At 42.5% G+C, this 21,495-nt stretch overlaps 1 protein-coding gene across 5 annotated transcripts in view; it reads left to right on the top strand.

Moving 5' to 3' along the window:
• CNST (consortin, connexin sorting protein) overlaps positions 1-18,541 on the top strand; it is a 114,708-nt gene extending 96,167 nt beyond the window's left edge. For all 5 annotated transcript variants that reach the window (XM_081824459.1, XM_081824460.1, XM_081824461.1 and 2 more), the window contains 2 exons: positions 11,087-11,222; positions 15,910-18,541. In XM_081824459.1, coding sequence (XP_081680585.1) covers positions 11,087-11,222; positions 15,910-16,115 — 342 coding nt within the window. In that variant the 3' untranslated portion in view covers positions 16,116-18,541. The remainder of the gene's footprint in view (positions 1-11,086; positions 11,223-15,909) is intronic.
• Positions 18,542-21,495: the final 2,954 nt, after the last annotated feature.

Raw genomic sequence — 21,495 nt, 5'->3', positions numbered from 1 at the left:
AAGCTACATATAATTAACAAAACTAATTTGCATTCCTGTCATAATGCTGAACAGACTGTTTCCGAATATTTCCTTCTCCATTCTGAGGAGGATACATCAATAAATTCTGCCTTACCCTGTTAGGAAAAGAGATTTCAAAACTTGAAAAAAAATAATAAAATAAAAAAATAAAATTTCAAAACTTGGGGTGCCTGGGTGGCTCAGTCAGTTAAGAGTCTGCCTTCGGCTCAGGTCATGATCCCAGAGTCCTGGGATCAAGCCCCGCATCGGGCTCCCTGCTCAGCGGGAAGCCTGCTTCTCTCCCTCTCCCTGCTGCTCTGCCTACTTGTGCTCTCTCTCTCTCTGTCAAATAAATTTAAAAATCTTTAAAACAAACAAAAGAATAGAATTTCAAAACTAAAAAATCACTAATGCTTACAATTTCCTTAATACCTTAAGAGTGAAGAGTGAAGTAAAATGTCCAGGTGATAGTGGGTTTGCTTATAAGTGCAAACTTCTTCTTTTTAATTAATTTATTAATTTGAGAGAGAGCACGAGAGGGGGGGAGGGTAGGAGAGGGAGAAGCAGACTCCCGGCTGAGCAGGGAGCCCAACATGGGCCTCGATCCGAGGACCCGAGTCACCCAGGCACCCCCCCAAACTTCTTTTAAATCCAAACACCATTGCATGCTCTCAGCAGAATTCTCCTAAGGCTATCTCCCATCAAGTGCTGAGGATACAGCGAGGAATCAGATGAACTTCTGATTTCATCTCTTGGGGGCTCACTTGGGTAATTTTACTGGAATTGTTTTTAAAATATTTTTCATGCTTCCGTACTTGGGTGAGTTGGGGATACGGAGCATAGTGTCCACATGGCTGTGCCATAAGGAGCTCTCTGGTCTCTCTTCCCACCCTGCCCTTTCTCCTGTGAGTGACTCTTACCTCAGCGATTTCCTCACTGCTCCCCACTCTTCTGACCTTTGTGATTATGGTGGAATGATCTTTCACTGTCATGTTTTCCCTTTTTGCTGGTCTTCCTGCTCTCATTCTCTTGCTACTCCTGCATTGCTCAGCTCTGTCTGCGGCACTCCTGGGCCTTGGCAGCCACCACCAGCCTAGCAGGAGTGTTTGCTGTGTCTTTTAAACAACCAGGTTCATCCCATCAGATGAAATAATTCATGCAAAATCTCTTAGAGAACTAAAACGATCTACACTAGTTTAATTCAGTGATGCAGAGACATGTGTAAATGAAACTTTTCTGGGTTTGAGGAGAATTTTTAAATCCAGAATAACTTTGCTAAGTAGAATGATAGCTTAGTGTCTGGAGCACTAATGTTCTTTCTTACATAAAAAAGACCATGACACACTCTCACCAGAAGTGTAACCTGCTCTTTTAAAAAGCATCAAAAACATTGAGGCTCATTTCATAGATTTTTTTTTTAAGATTTTATTTATTATTTGGCAGAGAGAGAGAGAGCAAGAGCAGGAACACAAGCAGAGGGAGTGGGAGAGGGAGAAGCAGGCTTCCCACGGAGCAGGGAGCCCGATGTGGAGCTCAATCCCAGCACCCTGGGATCATGTCCTGGGCCAAAGGCAGATGCTTAACAACTGAGCCACCCAGGTGCCCCTATTTCATAGATTTTTAACATGAGAAGTTTATCACATGTGCAGCGTTAGCAAGGTAGAGATTCACTCTTTTGTTCCCTCCTCAGTAGTTTTTACGTAACTGCTGTGTGTACCACGACATCGCAGATGCAATGACTGAAAATTCAGATAGGGACACTCCGTGTGTAAAGCCTGCATTCCCAACAGGTGTCCAGGTGTTATCTGTTGGCTGAATTTAACTATCCTAGTTTTTGGGAAAAGATGAAATCTTATTGTAATACCCATAATATTCTACATGATTATTTTAATGTCAGAACCCAAATCCCTTTCCCCAAGGAGCCTGGTAATGCCAGTAAATCATTGACTTGCTTGGTTCTGGAACCTGGGAGAGTTGTGTTATCTTCTCTTTAAAACCCTTCAGCTGAAATAAAAAAAATAAAAATAAAAAATAAAACCCTTCAGCTGTTCTCCGGCACCTGGGTGGCTCAGTTGGTTGAGTGTCCGACTCTTGACATGGGCTCAGGTCATGATCTCAGGGTCGTGGGATTGAGCCCCATGTCAGGCTCCACGCACAGCGCAGAGTCTGCTTCTCTCTCTCCCTCTGCTCCTCCCCCCACTTCTGCGCACACACTCTCTCTCTCTCTCAAATAAATTCTTAAAAAAAAAAAACAAAACTCTTCAGCTGTTCCTAGCATCAAACCTAAGACAAGAAATATATTCTTCAAATTCAAGGTGGTATAATGATTCAACACCATATTGCTAATAAAAGCCACTCAGCTTTTGGTAGATTGTTCCATGAGGGAGTGGGGATGAGGGAGTTGTTTTATTTTCTGAATGAGTGACATTGAATATTGGGTAAATTTTATGATAATTAATCTGTCTTGGGGCACCTGGGTAGCGCAGTTGGTTGAGCATCTGCCTTCGGTTCAGGTCATGATCCCAGGGTCCTGGGATCGAGTCCCACATCTTCTCCCTCTCCCTCTGCCTGCCATTCCCTCTGCTTGTGCCCTCTCTCTCTCTCTCTCTCAAATGGATAAATAAAACCTTTAAAAAAAAATTAATCTGTCTTTTCACATTGAAAATAATCATAGTGTATAATTTAAGAGATCCCCTTCGTGAGCACATTTTAGCAGCATGATACGCCTTATGGAAATAAACAATTCATTTTTCTTTTTAATATATACATGTGTAACCTATTTGTGGGGACGTGATAGCTGGGGAAGAAGCCACTTTGCTACTGCTTGGGGCTCTAAAAAGTTTTTGATCTGAAAGAGGGCAAAACGTGTTCCTGGCTCTGTCTTTATCGCAACATTTACTTAGATATCTTCAGATCTCCCTGTGTCTCAGGAAACAAAACCTTAAACTTTATGATGGGGAGAACACTGATGACCCAGAGTTGCCATATGATTTATCTTCAGAGATGCTGTGTCCTCAGAGTGCCCTCCGTGCAGTCTTCATCTCTGTCTCTTGGCTCGATCGCTGGGATGGGGAAGTCTTGTGAAGACGAGCCACTGTGGGATTCCACACAGAGTTAAGATGGGAGGCCAGGGCTAAGCAGCAGTTTATGAAATCCTGTAGGTACCTGGTCTGTGGATCCTGCACAAAGGAGAGTTTTAAAAACAGTGATCGTGGGGGCGCCTGGGTGGCTCAGTTGGTTAAGCGACTGCCTTCGGCTCAGGTCATGATCCTTGAGTCCCTGGATCGAGTCCCGCATCGGGCTCCCTGCTCGGCAGGGAGTCTGCTTCTCCCTCTCCCACTCCCCCTGCTTGTGTTCCCTCTCTCGCTGTGTCTTTCTCTGTCAAATAAATAAATTAAAAAAAAAAAAATCTTTAAAAAACAGTGATTGTGGCTGTTCTCTGCAGGGGAGCAGGGCAAGCCCCACTTCCTTGCAGTGGAGAAAATGCAGTCTTCCAATCACAGAAGACACTTCATGGGCAATGGTTGACCCAGGACTCATGTCAAAGTCCAAAGAGCCTCCCAAGGATTATCCAGGGATGACCTACCTTTTCTTGTGCCAGATGGTCTCATCTTTGCCTTTCTTTCTTGTCCTGCCCTCTAAATCTTTTTTTTTTTTTAAGATTTATTTATTTATTTACTTGAGAGAGAGAGAGAGAGAACATGAAGGGGGGAGGGTCAGAGGGAGAATCAGACTCCCCACTGAGCAGGGAGCCCGACACGGGACTTGATCCCGGGACTCCAGGATCATGACCTGAACCGAAGGCAGTTGCCCAACCAACTGAGCCACCCAGGCACCCTTGTCCTGCTCTCTAAACTTTCTAATTAGTGCACCTCTTGATTGTCGAGTCTCTTGCACCCGGCTTCTCTTTTCCATGTAATCATTCTTTTAATTTACATCTTTATTGCTTCTTCCTGGACTTTTGCCATAGCTCCTCAGTAAGTTTTCCCATTCCTCATATCACCTTGGTCTCCCCCTCCAAATGGTCTTAGGTTAGCACTAAATTTTGGGTCTCAAACTGGTACCCAGAGGGGCCAGTCAGGTAATAGAAGCAAATGAATGACTTAGTTGTAGAGTGATGGGGGGAGGTTCCCGTGCCTTGCCTGGCCTCCTGAAGTCCTGTCTAGGGCTGTTCTGTTTCCTTCTTACTATAGGGCACACACAGTCCTCTACACTAATTGCAGACTCCTTAAGGGTGGGGATTCTATTGAATACATTTTTGTATTTTCTACAAAGCCAACATGTTATTGTCAATAACAGTTACCTATAAAGGGCAAGGCTTTTGTTTTTAAACCTACTGTACTTAGAAAAATAAATAACCTTTGAAAACATACTTAGTTTTGATTATGTTAAGGGGAAAATCTATGTTATCCAAATAAGTGTAAGCTAGGTGCTGTCTATATGTAAACTGCTAATCTGTGTATTCATTTTCTCTTTGGCATATTTGTTGAGCACCTACTATATTCTAGAAACTGAGGACACACCAGCGAACACAGGTCAGGTCCCTACTCTTGTGAAGCTTACTCTCTAGAGGGAGACACACATAATAAATAAGTTCACTTAAAAATAAACAATGTAGGGGCACCTGGGTGGCTCAGTCGTTAAGTGTCTGCCTTCGGCTCAGGTCATGATCCTGGGGTCCTGGGATCGAGCCCTGCATCGGGCTCCCCGCTCCGCGGGAAGCCTGCTTCCCCCTCTCCCACTCCCCCTGCTTGTGTTCCCTCTCTTGCTGTGTCTCTCTCTGTCAAATAAATAAATAAAATCTTTAAAAAAAAAAAATAAACAATGTAGGGGCGCCTGGGTGGCTCAGTTGAGTCTGATTCTTGATCTCAGCTCAGGTCTTAATTTCAGGGTCATGAGTTCAAACCTTACGTTGGGCTCCATATTGGGCATGGAGCCTACTTAGAAAAATAAAATAAAATAAAAATAAAAAAATAAACAGTGTAGGCTCAGATATCAGTAAGGGCTGTGCCTAAATCTCAGCAGGGTGAGGAATGGAGAGAGATGGAGCTGGTGGGCAGGGTGGAGGAATGGGCTCTTTTAATCCAGGTCGGGGGAAGGCACTGGGAGAGCACAGCTTGGGGCACAGTGAACAAGGGGAAGAAGAGCAGAGAGTTCAGGAAGACGGGGAGGCTGAAGCCGGTGCCTGTAGGGCCTCCAGACCAGGGTCAGGAACCAGAATCACATTCAGTCAGTGGTGGAAAGCCATAGTTTTGAGCAGGAGATGTGACCTGATCTGCTTTCTGGCTGCTCCGTGGAGACTAGAAGGTATGGAGATGGGGCCAAAGCAAGGAGACCCATCAGGTTATTGCCACAGTTGAGGTGAGAAGTAGTGAGGGTGGGGTTTAGGTCGCAGCAGTGGATATGGTGAAGATGCACCTCTGAGGGCGGGAAAATAAAATGTTTTGTTCTGGAATCTACCTATTTAAACAATTTACTGGGGATTAAAAAGTGGAGTAGTTCTTGACATTCTTATTTCTTTTCCTATTTTGTACTTATGAAATTGTCCCGTTAAGCAAATTACAAAAACACGAGGTAGTGCCTAATTTAGAAACTTAGAGACATGATTAACTCCTATTTTTATTTTTTTAAAAACCTTTTTCCTCTTTTAAACTCATTTTTTAAAAGTTCAGCATTGACAGACTTTGTCATTATTTGTTTTTCCCTCCTTTTTGCTCTCTCCGTGTTGCGCTGTTGTAAGATACAGCAATGTGGGGTCAGAGGTCCCCACCGTGTTCTTTCCGGAAGATGGCTTTCCTCCCCGTAGCCACCTCCTCTTGCTCCAGCTGTGACTTGTAATATTAATTTGCTGTATTAGGAGCCATGACATTAATCTACTTGCAGATTAATTGAATGACACAAAGGATCTTTCATCTACCCATCTCCTCCCCCACGTCGCTAGATCAGTGGATTTAGCCATTAGCTGAAGCATCTCTTAATTGGGGCGATGTGTAAGGTAAGGATTTGTTGCTAGAGATATAAAGTACTTTGGAAAGACAAAAGAAAATGCTTAGGTTTATTTGAAAATTCTGTTCATCTCATTTTAATTGCAACATATAACAGATGACACTAAGCAAAATTTTAATAGTCATAGAAAATAAGATCTCTTCACATAAAGAAAATGGCAAGAGGTTTAATGAGCTTGTATTCAAACTCTGCCAGTAGCTGGTGCAACAATGTAAGCAGGTTATATTAGCTGTCTGAGCTTGGCTTGTTCTGTAAAATGGGACTAATAATGCCTGTGTGATAGAGTTGTGAAGATTAAATATGGCATGTTGTGTAAATGTGTACCGATCCGCCAAATTATAGGTCTTATTATGGAGCCCAAGTCTAAAGGAGCAGGCAGGGAACATCACGTCCCTTCACTGAACAGTGGTGGTAAATTTGACACATTCTTCTAGAGTGAAATCACTGGCGTGTAAGCTACTTATAATATATGAATATGATTTGTGAATGTTAATTCTCAAGTTGTTGAGACACCCAGGCATGTGTTCCTGTTCAAAATTCACCAGCCTTGAAATTCTGGATTGGGCGAGCCTCTATCATTAGAGGAATATTACGTGGTATTTGCTTTCTCCTTTAATTTTTTGCAGAGGCAGTTCTTTTTTTTTTAAAGATTTTAATTATTTATTTGAGAGAGAGAGAATGAGAGAGAGCACATGCGAGGGGGGAGGGTCAGAGGGAGAAGCAGACTCCCTGCCGAGCAGGGAGCCCGATGCGGGACTCGATCCAGGGACTCCAGGATCATGACCTGAGCCGAAGGCAGTCGCTTAACCAACTGAGCCACCCAGGCGCCCTGCAGAGGCAGTTCTAAAGGCAAGGTCCGCTCAGTGTTTTCCTTGTCACATTAGGATTTACTGTGCCAGTAGAGTTGCAAAATAATTTTGTTTTTTAGATCAGTTAATTCTTAAAATGCTATTTAAGACAATCATTGATATTTGAGGGGATGTGCAATAGAACTATTTATTTGCAAGTGTACAGGACTGGGCCAGATGGATGTTTTGTTTTGCTTTTGTTTTTAATTCTTCACTTATTCATGGAGTACCACCAGCGACAATTACATTAATTACAGCTTAGACGTTCTTTTTGTTCTCAGTGGAAGGGCTGTTGTATTTTGTTTGGATAGGAAAGAAACTTGGTAATTGAAGTGGGAAACTAAATTTTTTTTTTTAAGATTTTATTTATTTATTTGACAGAGAGAGACAAAGAGAGAGAAGGAACACAAGCAGAGGGAGTGGAAGAGGGAGAAGCAGGCTTCCTGCTGAGCAGGGAGCCCGACGCGGGGCTCGATCCCAGGACCCTGAGATCATGACCTGAGCCGAAGGCAGAGGCTTAATGACCGAGCCACCCAGGTGCCCCCTAAATTTGGTTTTTAAAAGCTTTATTGGGGGGTGCCTGGGTGGCTCGGCCGTTAAGTGTCTGCCTTCAGCTCAGGTCATGATCCCAGGGTCCTCGGATCAAGCCCTATATCGAGCTCCCTGCTCAGCAGGAAGCCTGCTTCTCCCTCTCCCACTCCCCCCCACTTGTGTTCCCTCTCTTGCTGTCTCTCTCTCTGTCAAATAAATAAATAAAATCTTTAAAAATAAATTAAAAAAATTAAAGCTTTATTGTTTTGAGATTTAAAAATTAACCTTTTAATGCTGACATTGTGGTTAAAAGAAGAAAGGGTGGGGGAAGGGTTTGAGACTTTTTTTAGGGCAGTTTGGAGAAGACATGTTTCCATGTGTCCTAAATCATCTTCTCTACCTACTTAGAAACACTTGGCAGTCTTTTGAGTGAGACCCCAAACTGAGACCCTGACCTTGCTTTGGCTTACTTGCCTTTCTACCACAGAATCAAGGAAAACTCTGACAAAGTTGTTTCTTAAACTTTTTATGTTTGACTGCCTTGGTGTGGTAGATAGAATTTCTGTGCTGGGGGTAGGTTCTAAGACCCCTGCCCAAAACTCTTGCCAAAACAGAAAGGACCACACCCACCTGTCTTCTAAGAGTTCATCTCCTGTGCCTAAACTTGGTCCCACCATCCCTTGTTCTGGGTCTATAGACTGTAGGACCGCAGGGCACTGAGAAAAGAAAGATTCCCAGAGGAGGTCCCTGAACATGACTGAAAGGAGAGAAAAGAGCACACACCCTCACTTCACACTGGGGTGCGCCTGCTGAAACAAGCGGTTTTTGGTGGAAGAGGAAAAGAAAGAATGTATAAGGTGTGGTTAGATTTATAGCCAAGAAGTAAGGGTTGGGTGGGGGAGGGTGTCACAACAGAATGTTGACCCATCCCACACAACCGTAATTTCTCCCCTCTTTCAAAAACTTGCCAAAGTTCATCGCCACCCACAGTAAATAAGGTGGGGCCACTTGGGAAGGCTTGTATTCCTTAACAGCATGACTTCCAGAGCCAGATGTCACAGATGAGGCCAACCAGGGGCTAGGGTAGAGGCCCCCCAGCCGGTGTGCTAAGACTGGCTGCTGGGTCTTGGGAGCACATCTGTGTTTTTCCAGATGACTTCAGAGTTTCGCTGAGTCCTTCAATATACTTTTGTTCACATTCACTGTCTTTTGATTTATGATTTGAGTCTGTTTCTTGAATTTGCAGATTGAAAATTCATATCACAAAGATATAAAGGTAACAGAAATGCCACTCTGGGGCTGATCCGTACACTTATTCTTTTTTTTCCCCCCCACAATTTTTAATAGGACTGGTTTTTTTTCTTAGTATTTAAAGCACCTTGAAAATACTTATGGTTTTAGGTGAATTTGCTGTAGGTAAATGTATGACTTTATTTTATGGAGAAAATAGATCATGAAAATAAATAGTCTATGAAAATTCCCCCCCCCTTTTTTCCTACATTTACGAAAAATAAAAAGAATATCAGTGATACCTCATTAGTAGTAATATAGCCATTAAAAGTCATTTCCAGGGGCACCTGGGTGGCTCTGTCGTTAAGCGGCTGCCTTCAGCTCAGGTCATGATCCCAGAGTCCTGGGATCAAGCCCCACGTTGGGCTCCCTGCTCCGCGGGGAGCCTGCTTCTCCCTCTCCCACTCGCCCTGCTTGTGTTCCTTCTCTCGCTCTGTCTCTCTCTGTCAAATAAATAAATAAAATCTTTAAAAAAAAAAGTCATTTCCATTTTCTATCTCTTGCTCTTCAGAAACTTATTAGGACTTCTTTTCCTCTCCGTTTCAGTATGGTACATGTAAAATCATTCTTTTCTGTTGCAGAAAGGGGCTCTTTAATGTTGGATAAAGGGAGTGTTTGATGTTGTTGCTTTCTAAAGAAACATTTGAAAGACTATATTCCTTTGCATATTTGTGTGTTCCATTTTATTTTATTTTATTTATTTATTTATTTTTAAAGATTTTATTTATTTATTTGACAGAGAGAGACACAGTGAGAGAGGGAACACAAGCAGGGGAAGTGAGAGAGGGAGAAGCAGGCTTCCCGCGGAGCAGGGAACCCGATGTGGGGCTTGATCCCAGGACCCCGGGATCACGACCTGAGCCAAAGGCAGACACTTAACGACTGAGCCACCCAGGCGCCCCTGTGTGTTCCATTTTAATGTCACTAAAGTGTTTTGGTTTTCTCAAAAGAAGGACATCACCTGAAATACACATTTCCTATAAAAAGAATAAATTGCTAACGTTGATTTTTTTTTTTTTTTGAGACCCATGTTCAGGGAAGCCCAGTAGAAGATTATATTGAGTCATTTGGCCCTAAAAGCCTTGAGTTATAAAAAAAAAAACTAACAGGATCAGTAATATTTATGCATAGCACATTATCAGAGATGGTTGGCTGGAGTTGGAAATCGCATTAAGTATTTTATGCCATCGATCAGATAAATGACATCACAGGCAGAGCCTTCAGCTTCCAGTGACCTGCTCCCAGCAAGTCACTGACATCTGCATGTTAGGCCCACAATGCCCACCTATGTCATCATCTACAGCTTGTCCATCAGGCCAACTCACAGGTTAACTTCTTTGAATCAGCCTGCTGCTTGGGCGGGGGGTGGGGGGCACCTTTTCTTCCTAGTGTGGCTCGACCAACTGATCCCCTTCTCCCTACACTGTGGAGTCTCTTAACTCCTAAATGGCAAGGGGTTTTGTTTTTGTCTTTGTTCCTAAATAAGGGGTGGACGGAGGCAGCATAGAAATGGGTAGAGGTGGGGGACAGGAGATTCTAGCCAACTCTTTCTCCAAAGGGCCAAATATAAACATTTTAGACTTTAGGGTCTGTTGGAGCTACTCATTTCTGCGGTTGTAGCAGCCCTACAGGGTATGTGGATGAATGGGCTTGGCTGTGTTCTGATTAAATGTTATTTACAAAAAGTAGGCAAGGGGCCTTTGGCCTATTGCCCATAGTTTGCCAACCTCTGCATATTACAAAGTAACATATCCCTAAGAAACTGGCTCCGAGATTTTCCAGAAGAGAACTCCTTAAAATATTGTGAGCAGTAGAGCATAATTTCATAAATACATAGTGTCTCAGAGGAACCGAGCTTATTGCCCATTTTGATGTTAAGAGTTGGCATCAGGGGGCATCTGGCTGGCTCAGTCGGTAGAGCATGCAACTCCCCATCTCGGGTTCTTGAGTTCATGGCATCAAATATATTTTGCATCTCACACGTTCATTTCTTAAAAATTGCTGGTGGATGGAAAAAGAAGTGGCGGACCACCAGCGTCTGTTATAAAGCAAATGCCAGCATCATGATTAAGCAGAGTGGGGCTGTGAGTGATCATTTTACAGATGCCCTCCGGGGACGTGGAGCCGAGAGCCGGGTGGGTACAGAGGGCCTCGTTTCCAGTCCGTGCGCGCTGCGTCAGACCCCGGGCCAGGGAGTCGGCCCTGGGATGTGGGAGAGCTGCTCGAGTTTCACATGTGTGTATTTTGTGGTCATCTGCTTAGAGTAAAAGTATTATTTTGTTGTAACAATTCTGATGATTAATTGTGATGGTTTTTTTTCTGTAGGAATTGGATAAACCTATAATAGAAATTCAAGTGCCTGTTGAGTAGAATTGGCCTTTTTACTGTTCCATGTGAACTATCTCCGACAGGTTGTCCCTGCAGAAGGACTGGTCTCTATATTAAAGAAGAGGAACGAGGGTGTAGGAGACCATCCTGCCCAGATGCAGCAGAAACCATCGAAACGAAGAGTGAGGTTCCAGGAGATTGATGATGACTTAGATCAAGGTAAAGCGCCCGGGGTGGGGGTCCGTCTAGCACTGAGCTGCTTCTGTGGATCGGCTGAGAGTGTGTTTGGTAATATAGCGTTTGTAAAAAGAACGTGTACTTCGTTGCTTTATTATATTCTGTAAAGAAACACGTAGAATCAAATGATCATCAGCAATTCTGTCATTCCTGAGCATTTGGTTCAAGTAAGTGAGCAAGTCGTAAACTTCAACTCCTGGCCTCCCTATCTTAACCGACGGTCTGCTCGGACCTCATTTCAATTTCCTGTTTAATACTTTTTTTTTAAATGAGCCTGCTATTGTCTTTTTTTTTTTTTTTTAGTGACCATTAGTACTCCTCCTTTGTAGGTCTGAGGAATATTTCTGGATTACAAGGGTATTCAGATATTCTCTCTGGTGATTTTTTTTTGAAGTATTTTTGCTTTTATTTTATTTATTTTTTAAAGATTTTATTTGAGATAGAGTGAGAGAGAGAGAGAGAGCACAAGCAGGGGGGCAGCAGGCAGAGGGAGAAGCAGACGCCCTGCTGAGCAGGGAGCCCAACAAGGGGCTCCATCCCAGGACCTCAGGATCATGACCTGAGTCACCCAGGCGCCCCCCTCCGGTGATTTCGTCATGACTCTACAGGAGAAAGTGCCTCGCAGCACTGTGCCACTGCTGCTCACCTTTGACCCCTCCCGCGCGTGCGCAGGCACGCACGCGTGCGGTGGTTGCTAGGGCTACCCGAGGCCTAGGTCAATAAGGGTGAGAAGAATTACAGCCAAGCGCTTTTCAGGGGGCTTCTCAAGTTTATAAAATAACAGCATTGCTAAAATAACAGAGTAAACACATACCTGTGCTTTCTAGGTACATAAAGTGGCAACAGTAGAGGTCTCTAAATTTTTACAGAAGAAAGCTTCCAATTTCTGGTTATAAAGGAGCCTTGGAAACGATCTGTTCCCATCCCTCCTTTTACCTCTGCACCAGGCTTCTCCAGAGAGAGTGCTTGGTTCTCTGCACGAATGGCACTGAATCGTTGCTTACCAAGAGGAGCCCCGGATGTACAGATGATGTTCCTACCTACTTGGTGGCCATCACGTCTTAGCCCGGTCACTTAGCTTCTGCTCGGCAGCCACCTGTGCCTCGAGGCCTCCTGGTTTAGCCACGAAGCTCTAAACAGTTTCAACACCTGTTGATAAAACAAACAAGACAAATGTTTAAAATAAACTGTGAAGAATGTTCACTTAGAAATATAGGATTATGAAGAAAAACATGGAAAACTACATGTACTAGATGGTTGACATAGATGGGGTGAGAGTGCATGATGCCAAAAAAACAGAAAAGAGGGTGAAAAAAGCTGAACTGACCAAAAAAAACAAAAAACAAAAAAAACCCAAGAACTACAGTAATGATATTATACTTATTCATTTGTAGAAAAATATATTTGCATGGATGCATATAAATTATCAAACCTATTGACTATTAAAATTTATTAAACTATAAATTTGTAAATCATAGAAAGTATATTTACATAATCCTATTTTTTAAGGTTTTTTTTAAGATTTTATTTATTAGAGAGATAGCAAGCACGCACACAAGCAGAAGGGGGGTAAGAGAGAGAGGGAGAAGCAGACTCCCCACTGAGCAGGGAGCCTGACTCGGCGCCTGATCCTAGGACCCTGGGATCATGACCTGAGCCGAAGGCAGACGTTTAACCAGCTAAATGTCTGCCTTCGGCTCAGGTCATGATCCCAGGGTCCTAGGATCGAGCCCCACATCGGGCTCCCTGCTCAGCGGAAAGCCTGCTTCTCCCTCTCCCACTCCCCCACTGCTTGTGTTACCTCTCTCACTGTGTCTCTCTCTGTCAAATAAAAAAAAAAAAAAAAGTAAGAATCCTGAAAACTGTGTCTTTGATCTGGAAGGATACACACCAGAGTGTGTTTGCCTCTGGGGTGGGAGAGGAATATGCTTGAGTAGGAGAAAAACAGAGTCCCTTAGATTCTTAGATGTTTTTGTGTTTGAATTTTTACAGGAAGAATATATTCACATAATCCTGTAAAATCTTCCAAAAAAGTCTATTTTGTTTATATTATGTTTTATAAAATGTGGGTTTTTTTAATCATAAAAGTAATATATGTTAATCATGAAAAAACTCATGCAGTAATAGGGCACCTGGGTGGTGCAGTCCAACTCTTGGTTTCGGCTCAGGTCACAATCTCGGGGTTGTGAGATAGAGCCCCATGTCGGGCTCTGCATTCAGCAGGGAGCCTGCTTGGTTTTCTCTCTCTCCCTCTGCCCCTCCCCCCCACCACATGTGCATGCTCTCTTTTATCTCTTTCTCTCACTCTCTAAAATAAATAATAAAATCTTAAAAAAAAAAGGGGCACCTGGGTGGCTCAGTCGTTAAGCGTCTGCCTTCGGCTCAGGTCATGATCCCAGAGTCCTGGGATCGAGCCCCGCATGGGGCTCCCTGCTCGGCGGGAAGCCTGCTTCTCCCTCTGCCACTCCCCCTGCTTGTGTTCCCTCTCTCGCTGTGTCTCTGTCTTCAAATAAATAAATAAATAATTTTTTTAAAAAAATCTTAAAAAAAAAAACAAAACTTGCACAATAATGAAGTAAAACAGTGTCAAGTCTTCTGATCTTCCCTTGAGGGTTTCCCCCAAGTACTAATTGAAGTTTCTTACCATCTTTTCAGGACACATTGTGTATATATGTGTGCACATGTGTATAGACACACTGACACATACATGTTTTTTGTTTTAACACAAATGGGTTCATTATACTGTTATGTTACTTCTTTTTCATTTAACCATTGATCTTGGATGTCTTCCTATGAGAGAACATATTAAACTTACTTCATTCTATTAAACAATTGCATATTATTTCATTATATGAATGTCCCATGATTATTTAATTGTTCCATTATAACTGGAATAACTGAGTTATTCTCAACTTTATGCTCTAACAGACTTTGTCACAGTGAACATGCCCGTAAATATGCTAGTTTGTGATGTGCTAATCTGTAGGCTGATTCCCAGAAGTGAATTTGTTGGACTAAGTGATAGGGTCCAGCTGCCCTGAGGCGGTCCTGGTTTACACCTGTTGTCTCATCTTTGTCCCCCCCACACTCCCTCGCTGTCAAACATGTCCCAGTCAGGAGGATAAATTTTTTTTTTAAAGATTTTATTTATTTGACCGAGACACAGTGAGAGAGGGAACACAAGCAGGGGGAGTGGGAGAGGGAGAAGCAGGCTTCCCGCTGAGCACGGAGCCCGTTGTGGGGCTCGATCCCGGGACCCTAGGATCATGACCCTGAGCTGAAGGCAGATGCTTAACGACTGAGCCACCCAGGTGCCCAGGAGGATAAATTAATTTAAAGTTTTAATAGATACTGCCAGATCACCTTCCAAGAAGGTTCTGGTAGTTTCTCATCATGCTGATCATAAAACTTTTCAGTCTTTTTCCAAATTTAAAAAATTTTTAATTATGAATGATCATTAAGGCTTTCCAACCAAAGAATAGCTATTTTCTTAATATAGAGAGACCGATAAGGACATTTTTATTAAAAACAGGCCTGCTTGTTATTAAGCAAAATAAAAAGAAATCACTGTACTAGCTAGACCGTCGCTGTTCCACTGAATGGTAAGAATAAAATTGAGTAATGGCACCTGGGTGGCTCAGTGGGTTAAGTGTCTGCCTTCGGCTCAGATCATGATCCCAAGGGTCCTGAGATCGAATCCCACATCAGGCTCCTTGCTCAGTGGGGAGTCTGCTTCTCCCTCTGCCTGCCACTTCTCCTGCTTGCTTTCTCTCTTTCTCAAATAAATACAGTTAAAAAAAAAATGAGGGGCACCTGGGTGGCTCAGTTGGTTAAGCAACTGCCTTCGGCTCAGGTCATGATCCTGGAGTCCCGGGATCAAGTCCCACGTCGGGCTCCCTGCTCAGCAGGGAATCTGCTTCTCCCTCTGACCCTCTTCCCTCTCATGCTCTCTGTCTCTCATTCTCTCTCTCTCAAATAAAAAAAAAAAAAAAGTAAAATCAAGTGAGATGCAAAAGTGATCCCACCCAAAGACAATTTTTTATTGTTTAATATCAAATTGACCTTGCTTTAAGGTGAGCTCCTGATGTGAACTCCAAAGATATTGTAATATTGAGATTGTAATTTGTACCCTAAAATAAGGCTATGAGCACATCAGAGAAGTACTGCCCTTCTTTTCTTTTTTAATGGAAGCAATTATATTCGTTGTATAAATGAGCTAGTTTTCATTTTAGCATTGACAGGCTCCACAGATGTATGTGTCTGTGGTGACTGACAGGTGTTTGTCTGGTGACTGACAGGTGTATGTCTGTGGTGACTAGCAGGTGTGTCTGTGGTGACTAACAGGTATGTGTAGTGACTGACAGGTGTACGTCTGTGGTGACTGACAGGTGTATGTCTGTGGTGAATGACAGGTGTGTGTCGTGACTGACAGGTGTATGTCTATGGTGACTGACAGGTGTGTGTGGTGACTGACAGGTGTGTGTCTGTGGTGACTGACAGGTGGGTCCCACGCAGTCCTCACATGCACTAGCTTTCTGTCAGGGACTCCAGCCCCTGGAGGACTCAGGTTAACTAGAAATGTCTACTTACCGTGACCAGTGAGAAGACAGCAGACACTGGGATTTCCATTTTGCACCTATTTAACCTTACTCTGTTCTCATATTTGCAGATGAAGTTGGAGGTGGTTCCTGTATTTTACTGGTCTTGCTGTGCATAGCAACGGTTTTCCTGAGTGTCGGAGGAACCGCATTGTACTGCACTTTTGGCGACATGGAGTCGCCCGTTTGTACAGACTTTGCGGATAACATGGACTTCTATTACACTAAGTTACTGCAGGGAATGGCGGAACTGAAACACTGGGTCTACCTCTCCTAGCAGCACTCAAGAGGCACAGGCATGCTGGCAGTGAGAATCAAAGAGTGAAACTTTCTAAACGGCTTTTATTTTCAGAGTTCTGTAACATGCATCCCCTCCCCCCAGCGAGGAGCCCTGGACTTCCAGAAATGGCAGCTTGAAATGGTAATCCAGAGGAGCTCTCAGAATAACCCTGAGCATTGTGGATGGAAGGAATGGTCTTTGGAGAGCACATCCACCCACTCCATGCTACTTCCTAAGGGAGCGTGCTACGCCCAGCAGAATCTCAAGGGCATTGTTGGAGCTCCACCATTTTTAGCTGCCTTGTCAAGCTAATGGTTAAAGGACACTTGGTTTACATTTGTTGGTCCAAAGACATTGCTTGCAGCCATCATGCAATAAGTTTGTGTATAATCAAAAGGAGTTACCTTACGGTTTCATTGTCTTTTTTTAGTTAACCTTGGGAACTGTGTAATTTAGGCTTTGTGCATTATTTCCAGATTCTGTTCTTCATCTGTGAAATGATTGTGTGTGTGTGTGTGTGCGCGCACGTGCGCACACGCGTGCATGCATGCATGTCTGTTTCAGATGGTTATCATAAGCAAATTTCCGACCCAGGATAACAAAGATGATCTTTATTTGAACCTGACTATAAATGTGTGGGCACAAATAGAAGGCTTAACTGTGGAACAGATGAGTGGTAGAAATCTCGGCCCTGAAATCAGACACTGTGATAGATCTGTGACAATTAATTTGATTAACTAGCCAGAAATTAATCACAGGCCTAGAGGTAAAGAGGAAAAACTAAAGAGCTCCCTCTAAGTCTCAGGCACCCAGCTTCATCATGGATTCAGTGCTTGCTGAGGAATGTTGAGTGCTGGACTCACTTCTCAGTAGGTGAGCACGTTACTAGGTTCTGAGAATCTAAGAACCAGAATACAAAGATCAAGAAGATAACAGTTCCTGCTCTAGATGTTTTAATTCTGGTCTTATGTAAAATAAACTCCTACTTTGGCAAATGAAATTAAATCACGATATATAATTCAGTATTAACAAATCACACATTCAAATGTTTGAATGTGCATTCATATCATGGGCTTGATTTAGACCTCTTATGGGGCTGTTCAGCGAAAATTCAATCAATCATATCTTAAATAGGTAAGTGTGTGATTTTTGTTTCAATCTGTCAGTTTGATGGCATTTCCTTTTCTAAGGTACAGTGGTCTAACATTTAGAAAACCTTGCTTTGGCTTTTTATAGCATAGGCAGCCTTTTAACAGAGACAGAACACATGAATTCTAGTTTTTTAGCAAGTGACCATTATTTCATGTTTTTTGTTAGGATCGTTTGAAAGAAAAAGGGAGAAATTACTTTCTAGTTGTTACTGGCTGGTACAGTACCTCCTGTGTGTTTCTGCTTATTTATTTAGATTATATGAATTTTAAAGGGCTTTTTGTATAAGTTGGTAATCTGTTGTTGAGCATGCGTTCGGTTATCCCAATGCTACATATTTAATTGCTATGTACTTAGTGTTTTGATTTTCTATAATTTCAGTTCAGTATATTTTTAGGTTGGTTAATTTTTAAGTTGATGTTTTATTTTCACTTATAATACTGTTTGACTTGTCTCTATCATGTCACCATAAACTGTAATATTTTCAAGAATTATAGATCAAAATATTTATTTAGAAGTGTACAAGAGAGTGAAATTTAGATTCCTTATACTTAAGGCTGATTTTATTAGAGGATTATTTTAATGTTCTATTATAAATTTTAAGAATTTGTATTCAGATGGTATGTAAACTATGTAAAATGTTGATGGTACTATCTCACGTGGTTCTAGAAAAGATATTCTACCCAAATCCGCTGTGAGGGGCATCCCCATCAGGGACAAACCTCTTCTGTTTAACCCTCGTGATTTCTAGTTACAGGAATTTGGTGGTGGGGATTTCTGCCAGTTTTATGTCAAGATAAATCAGAATTTCCCTCCTGTTCACCTCTTTTAGGTCACTATCGAAGTCCTAAATACCATAGCATCACATTTGCTGAAACTGAAGATCTCACACTGGGGCACAAGGACTAAGACAGAATATGGGGTTCTCAGGGGCCCAGGGAGTGTCAGACAAACTGTGTGTGTCCTCACTGCTTCCCAGGGAATGTGAGGTGAGCTCAGGAGCATATTGATATCTTGACTTGAAATAAGCATGAAATCTCAACTAGAAAAATTAGGGCAACTTTAAAAAATGAAATAGTCATTTATTGCATGAATTGGAGTAACTTCATCTGGTGATAAAAAAAATTATCTCACACGTAAAAAATTCATTCCAGTTTTACTACAATGTAATTTTTTCTGCCATTTGAAAGTACTGACAACTCTTTGTAACTAATCTTCCCTAAGAACTGTATTTGAGGGTAACAGATCAAGCTTGTAATTTAAAATGACACCAACACAGTGTCTCAGAGAGTTTATTTGAACCCTGGGAGAAAAACTGCTTTAAAGCGACAGTGTGAAATGCTTTGAGAGGTTGGTCTGGCCCCACAAGCAGACGGCGGTCTATTTTGGGAAATCTAAGAGGTCCCTACGTGAAAGCTCTTCTGGTTCTAAAAGCCCTCCCCTATCTGCCTGACACAGTAACTGAAATTTACTCTAAAAACTCATTCCTTCGGATTTAAAAATCAAAATCCACTGGGCAGTGACTATGTATTATAGAGGATTTGAAATTTGAAAGCAGGCCTTGTTTTGAAAGGACAGGTGTGAATTGGGGCATGCTGGGGCAGCGGTGCGGAGGGGGCAGGAATTGAGAAGCGAACGAGGGAAGGTGGGGAAAGAACAAAGAAATCCTTTGGCTGTTAACCCGCTTTGCTGAGAGGCTGGCCCGGTTCAAGGAGAGACTGATTTTTGTCTTCCCACTGACGTGACCTGCCTAACTCTTGAGGATTTCTGTGGGTTTAAGTAGTATTAATGCACCCTTGTATACTTCCCCGTGCAGTGTATATAGTGTTTTCACATGTATTCATGTGATGGTTACATCATGAAACACACATCGCTCAGTGCAGGTTTGTATCTCCCCAATCCCGTCTGCTTTCCATCCTGCCACGTTATCTCCACCCTCGAAAAGAATGAGAGTGATCTAGGGTTGACGGCGCAAATTCTAGTGCCATCTGCTGTTTTAACAGCCTCAAAGATCGACATTTATCGAGCCTCGTGCACTAGCCCTGTAAAAGCTATGGTAAATTAAAAATGTCCTGAAGGATTCTAGGACAGTTTAACTCTCTCTGAGTTTAGGGTGCTGAGAGAAAAGGTATCTCTTCTCCCTGGTTCTAATGGGAGTAACTGCTAAACTCAATTTTTTGCCTGTTGCTCTGAGATCAGGGCAGAACCACGAGCAGTGTGTCACTGTCTTGCACCTTGACAAATGTATGTATGCCTGCCATGTGCTTAGAGCTGGGTGCTGGAGCTCCAGGAACAAGAAATCATAGCAGCTTAAAGAAGTTAGTGTCTGGTGAGATACATGCATTTGTGAAGGAGGAATCAAAATGAAGAAATTGAGTGTCCTGCTACCCGTGGGAGTAGAAAATTGAGTTCATTCTCTCCTACCAGGTGTCATGCACTATAAGGAACAAAAGTAAAATTCTAGGGGCTCTTGGGTGGCTCAGTCGGTTAAGCACCTGCCTTCAGCTCATGTCATGATCCTGGGGTCCTGGGATCAAGTCCAACATCGGGCTCCCTGCTCAGCGGGGAGTCTGCCTCTCACTCTCTCTGTCTCTCTCTCTCCCTTTCCCCATCACTCGTCCTCTCTCTCTCTCTCTCAAATAAATAAATAAATAAAATCTTTAAAAATAAAATAGAATAAAAATTATGATTTTTTTTTAAAGTAAAATTCTATCTAGGCTTCCTGCATAGCAGCATGATAGACAGGAATCTTTTCTCACAACCTAAGTTCTGGTAATTATTACTTTTCACTTATAGTTAGTGTTTGTGGCATTAGTAGCCGGTGGGCTTTCCAGCAGTAGAAAGCTTCTCCCTAAGAGCCTTCTTCAAAACTGAAATTCTGATTAGCACAAGTGAGAACCTCACAAAACTCCAGGTCCAGAAGCTTCCTCAGTAAATTCTATCAATCATTTAAGTGAGAAATCATATCCATCCTACAAAACACCTCAGAAAGGAGAGTGTTTCATGGGACAAGATTACTCTGAGACCAAAACCAGACAAGACAATAAGATAGCTAAAGACCAGTATCATTCGTGAACTTAGACACAAAATCCCTAACAAATACCAGTTGATCCAATCTAACAATATACACAAGAGGTAATACAGCATCACGGCCAATTGAGATTAATCCTGGGAGTACAATGTTGTTTTCACATTAAAAAATTACTCAATATAATTCACCGTTTTAACAAACAAAGGAAAACCGGACTACCATACCAGTAAGTGCATGCGATTCATACACCATTCATGATAAAAACTCTGAGCAAACTAGGACTTCCCTAACCTGATCAAGGGCATTTCCAAAAAACCCGCAGCTAATATCAAATACCTAGTTGAAAAGGACAAATGCTTTTTTTTTTTTTTTTTGAGATTTTTATTTATTTATTTGACAGAGAGAGACAGCGAGAGAGGGAATACAAGCAGGGGGAGTTGGAGAGGGAGAAGCAGGCTTCCCGCGGAGCAGGGAACCCGATGTGGGGCCACTCAGGTGCCCCGACAAATGCTTTTCTTCCTCAGGTCCACAACAAGGCAAAAATGTTCATTCTGACCACTTTTGTTCAGTGTTGTACGGGACGACCTACTACGACAAGGCAAGAAATAAAAGGCATACCGACTAAAAAGGACAAAATAAAACTTTTTGCCAATGACATGATTGTTTATCAAGAAAACCCTAAGGAATCTGTAGAATGCTATTAGAATACGCGAGTATAGCGAAGTCATAGAATGCAAGGTCAATATACAAAAAAGTCAATAGTATTTCTGGGTACCAGCAATGAACCATTGGAACATGAAATTAAAAATCATGAATAAAAGAATCAAAATTCATTTCACTTACAATAGCACCCAAAACATGAAAGATTCTCAAATTTAACAAAATATGTGCAAAACCTGTGCAATGGAAACTATAAACCATTGCTGAAAGGAGACCTAAATAAGTGAGGAAATACAATCTGCTTGTGGAGTAGAAAACCCCGTATCATGAAAATGTCAGTTCCCCCCAGATCTATCTGCAGACCTGACATCACCTCAAAGTCCCAGCAGTGTCTATAAGTGGACAGGCCAATTTTAAAATTCATGCAGAGATGCAGGTGACTTAGAAGATAGCCAATGAGGGCGCCTGGGTGGCACAGTCGACTGAGCGTCAGACTCTTGGTTTCGGCTCAGGTCGTGATCTCAGGGTCATGAGATC

This window comes from Leptonychotes weddellii, chromosome 6 (genome assembly GCF_054177405.1).
Source record: "Leptonychotes weddellii isolate Sample4059 chromosome 6, ASM5417740v2, whole genome shotgun sequence".
Classification (NCBI taxonomy): domain Eukaryota; kingdom Metazoa; phylum Chordata; class Mammalia; order Carnivora; family Phocidae; genus Leptonychotes; species Leptonychotes weddellii.
The sequence above is the reverse complement of the archived record's forward strand: the minus strand, read 5'-3'. Positions and strand labels throughout refer to the sequence as shown.